At 45.5% G+C, this 9,776-nt stretch overlaps 1 protein-coding gene across 1 annotated transcript; it reads left to right on the top strand.

Annotated features, from left to right (window-relative positions):
- Positions 1-8,138: 8,138 nt before the first annotated feature.
- LOC141606980 (uncharacterized) lies at positions 8,139-9,182 on the top strand. Its single transcript, XM_074426358.1, has 4 exons — positions 8,139-8,164; positions 8,531-8,717; positions 8,805-8,897; positions 9,001-9,182. The coding sequence occupies exons 1-4, from the start codon at positions 8,139-8,141 to the stop codon at positions 9,136-9,138; spliced, it is 444 nt and encodes a 147-aa protein (XP_074282459.1). The 3' UTR covers positions 9,139-9,182.
- Positions 9,183-9,776: the final 594 nt, after the last annotated feature.

The raw sequence follows: 9,776 nt of genomic DNA, 5'->3' as shown, positions 1-9,776 counted from the left end.
GCGGTCACGCAAAATTTGTGTCACAACGGAAGACATTTGGGGGTGCCGGTATGCCATAAACCAGCATTCGTCGAACCTCGGATAATCGTGAAAAATGGATTAGTGCTCGTTTAATGCTCGTTATTAGAGGCTGAATCGAATAGGTTAACTCCTGAAATGACCTCGGACGCGTGATAGAAAAACCGGGAGAAATAGAAACTTGGTCCGGTACGACCTCCTGAACGGCTCAAATTGAAGTTTATAGCAGCGAAAGACATTTGGGGGTGCCGGTATGCCATAAACCAACATTTGTCGAACCTCGGATAATCGTGAAAATGGTTTAATGCTCGTTATTAGAGGCTGAATCGAATAGGTTAACTCCTGAAATGACCTCGGATGCGTGATATAAAACCCGGGAGAAAAGGAAACTCGGTCCGGTAGGACCTCCCGAACGGTTCAAATTGAAGTATATATACACGGTTTTTTGGGATTCCATGGTCCAGGAACAAAATTCTCTGGAAATCACATAGAGAGTTCATCGGGTCGGATAAAGCTGTCACGCAAAATTTGTGTCGCAACGGAAGACATTTGGGGGTGCCTGTATGCCATAAACTGGCATTCATTGAACCTCGGATAATCATAAAAAAGGGATTAATGCTCGTTATTAGAGGCTAATCGAATAGGTTAACTCCAGAAATGACCTCGGACGCGTGATAGAAAAACCCGGAGAAAAAGAAACTGGGTCTGGTACGACCTCCCGAACGGCTCAAATTGAAGTGTATAATACACGGTTTTTCGGGATTCCAGGGTCCCGGAACAAAATTATTCGGAAATCAAATAGAAAGTTTCTCGGGTCAAATAAAGCGGCCACGCAAAATTTGAGTAGAAACGGAAGACATTTGGTGGTGCCGGTATGCCATAAACCAGCATTCGTCGAACGTCGGATAATCGTGAAAAATGGATTGATGCTCGTTATTAGAGGCTAAAACGAATAGGTTAACTCCTGAAATAACCTCGGACGCGTGATAGAAAAACTAGGAGAAAAAGAAATTGGGACTGGTACGACCTCACGAACGGCTGAAATTGAAATGTATAATAATACAGTTTTTCGGGATTCCAGGGTCCCGGAACAATTTTCTCCGGAAATCACATAGAAAGTTCCTCGGGTCAGATAAAGCGGCTACACAAAATTTGAGTAACAACGGAAGACATTTGAGAGTGTCGGTATGCCATAAACCAACATTCGTCGAACCTCGGATAATCGTGAAAATGGATTAATGCTCGTTTAATGCTCGTTATTATAGGTCAATCGAATAGGTTAACTCCTGAAATGACCTCGACGCGTGATAGAAAAACGGGAGAAAAAGAAACTCGGTCCGATAGGGCCTCCCGAACGTTTCAAATCAAGTGTATAATACACGGTTTTTGGGATTTCATGGTCCCGGAACAAATTTCTCCGGAAATCACATAGAAAGTTCATCGGGTTAGATAAAGCGGTCACGCAAAATTTGTGTCACAACGGAAGACATTTGGGGGTGCCGGTATGCCATAAACCAACATTCGTCGAACCTCGGATAATCGTGAAAAATGGATTAGTGCTCGTTTAATGCTCGTTATTAGAGGCTGAATCGAATAGGTTAACTCTTGAAATGACCTCGGACGCGTGATAGAAAAACCGGGAGAAATAGAAACTTGGTCCCAGACGACCTCTGAACGGCTCAAATTGAAGTTTATAGCGGCGAAAGACATTTGGGGTGCCGGTATGCCATAAACCAACATTTGTCGAACCTCGGATAATCGTGAAAATGGTTTAATGCTCGTTATTAGAGGCTGAATCGAATAGGTTAACTCCTGAAATGACCTCGGATGCGTGATATAAAACCCGGGAGAAAAGGAAACTCGGTCCGGTAGGACCTCCCGAACGGTTCAAATTGAAGTATATATACACGGTTTTTTGGGATTCCATGGTCCAGGAACAAAATTCTCTGGAAATCACATAGAGAGTTCATCGGGTCGGATAAAGCTGTCACGCAAAATTTGTGTCGCAACGGAAGACATTTGGGGGTGCCTGTATGCCATAAACTGGCATTCATTGAACCTCGGATAATCATAAAAAAGGGATTAATGCTCGTTATTAGAGGCTAATCGAATAGGTTAACTCCAGAAATGACCTCGGACGCGTGATAGAAAAACCCGGAGAAAAAGAAACTGGGTCTGGTACGACCTCCCGAACGGCTCAAATTGAAGTGTATAATACACGGTTTTTCGGGATTCCAGGGTCCCGGAACAAAATTATTCGGAAATCAAATAGAAAGTTTCTCGGGTCAAATAAAGCGGCCACGCAAAATTTGAGTAGAAACGGAAGACATTTGGTGGTGCCGGTATGCCATAAACCAGCATTCGTCGAACGTCGGATAATCGTGAAAAATGGATTGATGCTCGTTATTAGAGGCTAAAACGAATAGGTTAACTCCTGAAATAACCTCGGACGCGTGATAGAAAAACTAGGAGAAAAAGAAATTGGGACTGGTACTGTGGACAGCGGGCCGCCCACGGGGGCGCTTGGGAGTGAAGGGGGCTCGAAAACAAGCGTTTGCATTTTGTATGGAGTCGCCACCAATTTTTATGGGAAATTGGAACCGTTCGAATACCTCGTGTCATGTCAAGACACAAAGTAGTGACATGAACACTAAGCAATCGTTACCCTTAGCATTCTATGTCTAGAATGACTCTCGTGGATGCCAATGAACACGGGTGCTCACGGAGATCTGGAGTAAGGGGTGAGGGTACGTATTAGGAAGCTCTTTTGATCGAACACCTAATCCCGCCCGCCTCGATAGCGGCCTCTACTAATGATTAGGGAGTTTATTCGTACTTGATATATCGTCGGCTATATGCATGCAATGCAACATCCAACAGATTAATCCTAACATGTGAAATTAGCTAAGTCGGTGAACAATTAATTAGGCAAACAATTGGGTCGAAGTAGGATTTAATGTTGATTACATGTGAAAACATACAAACAATAAAAGGGATACAATAATTATAATAAAGGAAAATACATTAATTACATTGAGATAGGCGATTTATGTCGAAAATACCAACAAAACGGATAATTTGAGAAAACGAATAAAAGAATAAAAGAAATAAATAAAACAAATTAACGAATGTGAAGCCAGGTGATAATACGAATATTAGTTAATTAATACATAGACTAAACAAACTAGGTCAAGGCAGAAGAGGAGTTCAGGACGAAGTCGCCCCGGAACAAAGAAGAGACATCGCGCCCTTTGGAAGAGGCGCAGCCGATTCTTGCTCATTCCAAGGACGAACTCGGTGTGAAGCCAAAACCGCAATTGTTAACGTTTATTGGTGAATTTAATGGATTGATTTAGATTACTTAGTCGGATGAAAGTGATTTCTGATTATTTACATATGATTTAAGGTCATAAAATAGCAAACACGATTAAGACGGATTATATATGTGAAGGATCGATGTTGACGAATGATTAATGAATTATAAACAAACGAATAATTAACTAATTAGACTAAACATGATGAATTGACGACGGATTAACAATGAACATGATAAAAAATATATCAACAATGAATCCCAGAAACCCAATACGAACGAATTGAATCCCTAAAACTCGAATTGAACTTAATGACGAAAACCCGTAAATATGAATTACTTGGGATTTAAGTCGGATTAGATGAATTAAACATGTGAATGGATGATGAAATATATGATACAATATACATGCTAATTATTATGATTTTATGACGGAGAATTAACAGACGAACAAACAAAACAAATAAATTTGATACGAATTGCAGAGGACGGAGGAAGAAGAAAAGAAGCAGGAACTGCGGCAGCCTCACAAAGAGGCGCAGCAGGTGCTGCGCTCCTTTGAAGAGGCGCAGCGATTCTTGCTGCGTCTTTTCTCGACGCCTCTCTCATCGGAAATCCGCAAAACAGTTTTGAAGACGGTTTTAGAAATCGGTTTTAATGAGTACTTTCGACATAAACCTTACAATTGTTATACAATAATTAAAAATACAATAAACAAAAGGAATTATACACCCTCAGACTTACATGTTGACGGAACGAGAAGAACTAAGAAGATCGATTAGTGATGCTCGACGCGAATGCAAGGAAAGAGTGCCCTCGTAAGAGGAAAACGATTTAACAAATTGATTAATTAGATTGATTGAGTGTAGTGGTCAAATTGGTCGGTCATGCAACGGAGAGGCTGGTACCCGGAAGGATCCGAGCTTACGTGGTCGAAGGTTCAAGCACGTAGGCGCCAATTAGTAAGAACGAAGTCTAGAATGCAAAGGGAGAAGAGAAGGGCGGACACTCGCGTGAGAAATATGAGGAACGAAGGCTCCTATTTATACTAATCACGTGAAGGAATAGGGTTTCGGAGACTCTTTGGAAGTGAATCTCGGAAAGATATAAAAAGATACGTAAATCATGCAAAGAAGGGCCTGGGAAGAGGCGCAGCAGCCCCTGCGTCTCTTGGAAGAGGCGCAAAGACTGTTGCGTCTATTCCCAGGAGGTTTCCTCCTGTTTAAGAAAGATTTCCGTGTTTAAGTTATGGTAGGACGGATTTATTCGATTATCTTTTGAATATTACGGGATATTATTTGCCAAAAGATAAAATTTGAGAAATATGGAATAGAAATATCCGGAACATTCCAGAACATTCTGACTCGGGATTTTAACAGCTATCAGAAAATGGAGACGGTTTTTGACCCGGACTCCGAATGTACTCTAATTACTGCCAAAACGACCGTATCGGCACGTAGATGACAACTAAGAGGTAGACATTAATTTTTGAGCAATCACTTGACGATAATCTTACGAACTGTCACTAATCGTTCCGCGGATCAAACATGCGGCCCAATCATCACCGGGTGGTTTGCGAGGGGTGCAGAAACGAGGTGTCTACAGAGCCCCCACTTTGACTGAGGCTTGGACAAGGCGAAAGTCAAAGTATAGCCATCAGGTCAATCGAAGATTACAACCTGACGACTATGGCGACGCGAGGCGCTCAAGGGGTCCGAGCCAAGGACCGTCGTCGGGAACATTTTAGAGTCCGTCGACTATCGGGAGGGTCGTTTAAAGTCCATTAGACTACGTAAGGAAGCTCTTGACCATAAGAAGAGACCATACCCGAGATACCCCGGGTGAAACGGATCAAGACGCTTCGGCAAAACTCTTTGGTCTGAAGATAACTTGGTGTCTGAAGGCATTAGGGGGTCACAGGGATTCTGAAGAAACTTCTTAATACTTCTGAAGGCTACCTCTGAAGGCTATCTCTCACTGAAGGAAGGCTGAAGGGTAATTCTCTCTAAAGGGAAGGCTGAAGGGTACTTCTCTCTAAAGGGTTGAAAGGGGACTTAACTGAAAAGGGTTATCTGAAGAAATAAAGGACTATCTGAAGGGTTGCCTGAATGGACTATCCTGAAGGTTATCTAAAGATATGAAGGATCGCCTGGGGGTATCTGCCTGTCTCTGTCCTCAAGCAAACTCTCGTTGGGGAATAAAACGATGATTTTGGGGAATCTGCCTGTCTCTGTCCTCAAGCAAACTCTCGTTGGGTGAGCAATACTGCAAAATACCGCTGCGCTGGAGAGAAATGACGATTAGGAACATCTTGATCGTCATGGAAGAAGCCTTGGATGAGCAATACTGCAAAATATCGCTGCGCTGGTCATAACAATTTGAGCAATACTGCAAAATACTGCTGTGCGGGATAAACTAAACTCGGACAATACTGCGAAATATCGTCGCACTGGATAAAATGCGGGCCGGAACGAAGGGAAATCGTCGAAACGGACCAAAGTGATAAAATGTCATCGAGGAAGAGGCGCACCAAAGATGGGCCCACGAATAACGAACTCATAACGGATTTTTGAAAATCCATCAGGAGGGAAACAAAGGAAGAGGCGCAGCAAGAGCTGCGTCTCTTGGAAGAGGCGCAAAGACACTGCTGCGTCTGTTCCCCAATTCAAAGAATTCGCGTAAAAAACGCGAAATCGAAGGGCTTTATTTCATTATTTCAAACACAAATCCTTCAATTTCTCTCTCAAATCCTCACCATTTCCGTCAAGGCTGGACTCAAAAGCTTGCTTGAAATATGACTAATCGAGGTATGTGCTTTAATCTTGCATTAATTTTCCATATTTGTTGAATTTTGGGCTGCAATAAATAGGGTTTTCGACCCATTTGCTCGAAAATTTGGGGCTTTTCCCCCAAATGAATTTGTCTTGCCAAATTGATGTTAGAAATGGATAGTAGGCAATGTTAGGAACATAACCATGTATTTACTTTGAATTTTCATCGAGTTTCGAGCCCTTGAGCGAATTTTGAGACGGTTTCACAGCTAGATCGAAAATGGCTTCGAAAACGGCCTTAGGATTGCCCATTTGTGACGAAATTCGATATTTGGGACCCTTGGGTGATGGGTAAACTTCCTGTCATCTCGGAATTTTGGTTGGTGACGACTTTTGCAGGACACCTTTTAGGGCATAATCGTCATTATAGCGAAATGCTGCCGAATTTTCGACTCGAACTCGGAACTAGACTTTGACTTTGACTTGACTTGACCCAATTTGTCACATGAGTGATTGAATTGGTGAGAACATGGCCAAGGATGGCCGAAAAGGATAGCTTCGAGGGCTCCGGAGGCTCGAAAACTTCTTAATCAAAGGCCCGCCGTCACGTGACGCGGCCTGAACTTGCTCTAATGTTGCAGGTGATGCCGCTTCCACTTCCGGGAGGACTCCCATGGAGGTAGACGCTAGTGCGGTTGAGGAGGCTTTGGAGCAGGCTTTCACCGACGCGGTGATGGCTGCTGCAGACGAGGTTCCTGAGGAGGAGGCTGCTGAGGAGGAGGAGATTCCGCGACGGGCCCACCTCGGACGAGGGGGTCGTCAGCTGAGAGGAGCTCCCGCGTGGGCTGAGACCTGGGAGAGCAGGCACCTTGTGTGGGCTGCAGAGGGTCACCCGTCCACAGACGGTGAAGAGCTTGGTAAATAGGAATTCCCTAACTCATTACTTATCCTTTTTTCTTTTTTTTTCAAATTTACTTCAAAACTAAAGACAGCTTTATTTCGAATCATAATAGGAGGCCGGGAATATCCGGTCGTTCTCGGGGTATACGACGGCGATGGAGCACTACGAGCGGCTGTCGGAGGAGGAGAGGGCCATGATCGAGCGTGGAGCTTTCGGTCCTCTGGTTCAGGTCTGGAGGGATATCGTGAAGAGGAAGTTGCGGGCCAACCTTAGCCTGGTCCGCGCTTTCTTGGATCGATTTTGGGATACGACTTCCACGTTTCACCTGCCTTTTGGTGAGGTGGGAGTCACCTTGGAGGACTACGGCATGATTTACGGTCCGCCGTGCGGGATCGAGGAAATGGTGTGGCCGGGGAGGTCGGCATGAGGGCGGACTCGGCCGAGGCGAGGAGGTTGATTGGTCGGAACCGTCGCCGAAGGCTGTTGCGGTGCGGGTTTGGTACCCAGACCTATGTTCGAGATTACTTTGCGGGGAAGACCCCGTCATCGGTGGTGATCGATGGGAGGGAGATGGCTCCTCCTCCTTGTACAAAAAGCAGCAGGGCTCGCCCGTGGCTTTGGTGGTTCTTGTCTTCGATTTACCTCGGAGACAAGGGTGAGAGGTTGTCGACGAAGCTTCTTCCCTTTCTTGCCGACCCGAGCTCCCTAGGGCGTTGGGGACCGGGTCATCGCTGGTTTTGCGGTCCTTATCCGCTTCATGAGGGCCATGGTTCGTCCGGAGCTGATGGAGAAGGGGACTTCTCCTGGTGCTGTCGGACCTGGGCTTTTGTTGGAGGTATGAACCTTCCTTTAGATCAACGTAAATTCCTTTCTTTTATCAAAGATCGTCACTGACCATTTCGCTCTACAGGCGTGGGTGTACTCCTACTTTCCGGGCCTCGCGCCCAAGAGGACGGAGCCGTTGGAGAGGGCCTATCCCGTGGTGAGGGATTGGGTCATGTGCCGGACGAAGAGCAAGCGTTCTTCTCACAACGTCTACCGGCGGGATGTGAACGCCCTTCACCGAGCAAAGCGTGAGTATCCCATTTGTATTCATTCACATCTTCTCATATTTTGTTTTCAATTGATCCTAGAAATGACCTTGGCCTTCACATTGTCACAGTGGGTGCCCAGACCTTGGGCGGAGTACGCTGGAGCGCCTCCTTTTGTTGCTGAGGTCCTTCGACCTAGGAGCCCGAGCCTATTCTTTGTGGACGTCGATGGGTCCCCAGATGGTACTTAGGCGAGCGTTTGGCTCGTCGTGCTCTCGGGGCGCGTTGACGGTTCCCGTTGATCCTCCTAGGACGATGTTCAGGGAGCCTTCCGAGGCTGAGAGGGAGGCAGACTTGGCCGGTGCCAGTGGCGACGACCTCCTTCTGCCTGGTGAGGACTACTCGGCGTTCCTCTACGGGAGGTGGGCGACCGCCGATGAGTGGTGAGCATCCCTTGTTTTCTTATTGATTTGATTTTCGAGACTTGCGACGACAGATCGTCGATTGATGAGAGCTATTCGTCTTTTCAGGAGGTTGAGGCGGCGGGCATCGAGCCCCCAGAGTACCCCGAGACCCTCGAGTATACTGACGCTACTGGGAGGACGACGATCTCCGAGCTGCGTGATTTTGACGTAGCTGTGACGGATGCTGGCCTAGATGACTGGCAGCATCTGATTCGGAGGGTGAGCTCCCATTTTGCATGGTTTTCGCGTAAGAACACGTTTGACTGAATTTATTTTATTTGTTGAGAGTTTCCTTTTGAAATGCAGGTCGCGCCATCCCGGTTCGTGGCACTATGGAGGGTGGCCAACCGGCTACGAGCTACGGCCATTGAGGCACTCGTCGGCGGTCGAGGTCGTCAGGTATGAACCTTTATACCCATTTTTCGATCTTCCTTTTTTTTTGATTTTTTTGGGTTTCCCAATTTGAGTTGATTGACATGAGCCAATTCGTTGCTGTTTGCAGGGTGACGGCGAGTCAGGGCGAGAGTTGGCCCAGGCTCGGGAGGAGACGGCTCGCTTGTCGAGGGAGCTCGAGTTTCGGGATGCCGAGATCGCCGCTCTGATGGCGAGAGTTGCTGAGTTGGAGGGTGCCCAGCGGTAGCTTGTGTCAGTTTTGTAGATTTGTACATCTGATTTTGAAACATTTTTTTTTTTTTTTTTTGGACTCGGTTTGGGGCGCAAGCCCCCAGTTTACTTGGTCTTCTTGACTTGTTTGGGGCGAAGCCCCCAGTTTGCTTGTACATTTGTACTTTGTTCGGGGCGTAAGCCCCCAGTTCGCTCGTACATTTGCTTTTTGTTGTATACATGATGGCCTGAGTGCCTTTGCTGCTGGGTTGTTTGTTTGTACCTGCAGGTTAGTTCTTGAACAGGTTCTGGTAGATAACGGTTTATGCCGTTATGCCGCCGAAATTTACATAGAAAATCATGTGATTCATACATTTTATATACACATAAGGCCTTTAATTAGCGCACAATGAGACTCAAAAGGAACGCAAAAATGCAAAAATTTTGCCGGAAATGACCGGAAATGACCGGACGGTAGGGAGGGTTACCCTCGAAAAAAAAAGAAAAAAAGAAATTTATAAGTTTAGAAAATGTAGAAAAAGAAATTAAGAAAATGTAATAAGTATATAAATGTTTGAATAATAAAAAAGAATTAAATGGACAATTAAATGCACAAATGTGATAAAATGGCGAGAATGTCAAGGTTGCCTCGAAATGCGTGCCCGCGAAATTCCA

The sequence above is a fragment of the Silene latifolia genome, chromosome 10 (genome assembly GCF_048544455.1).
Source record: "Silene latifolia isolate original U9 population chromosome 10, ASM4854445v1, whole genome shotgun sequence".
Lineage (NCBI taxonomy): Eukaryota > Viridiplantae > Streptophyta > Magnoliopsida > Caryophyllales > Caryophyllaceae > Silene > Silene latifolia.
The sequence above is the reverse complement of the archived record's forward strand: the minus strand, read 5'-3'. Positions and strand labels throughout refer to the sequence as shown.

Coding starts and splice junctions, on each gene's coding strand:
- LOC141606980 (XM_074426358.1), top strand. CDS start 8,139: ATGACCTTGGCCTTCACATTGTCACA. Junction 8,165..8,530: donor TTGGCCTTCACATTGTCACA/GTGGGTGCCCAG, acceptor TTGCGACGACAG/ATCGTCGATTGATGAGAGCT. Junction 8,898..9,000: donor TCGGCGGTCGAGGTCGTCAG/GTATGAACCTTT, acceptor TGCTGTTTGCAG/GGTGACGGCGAGTCAGGGCG.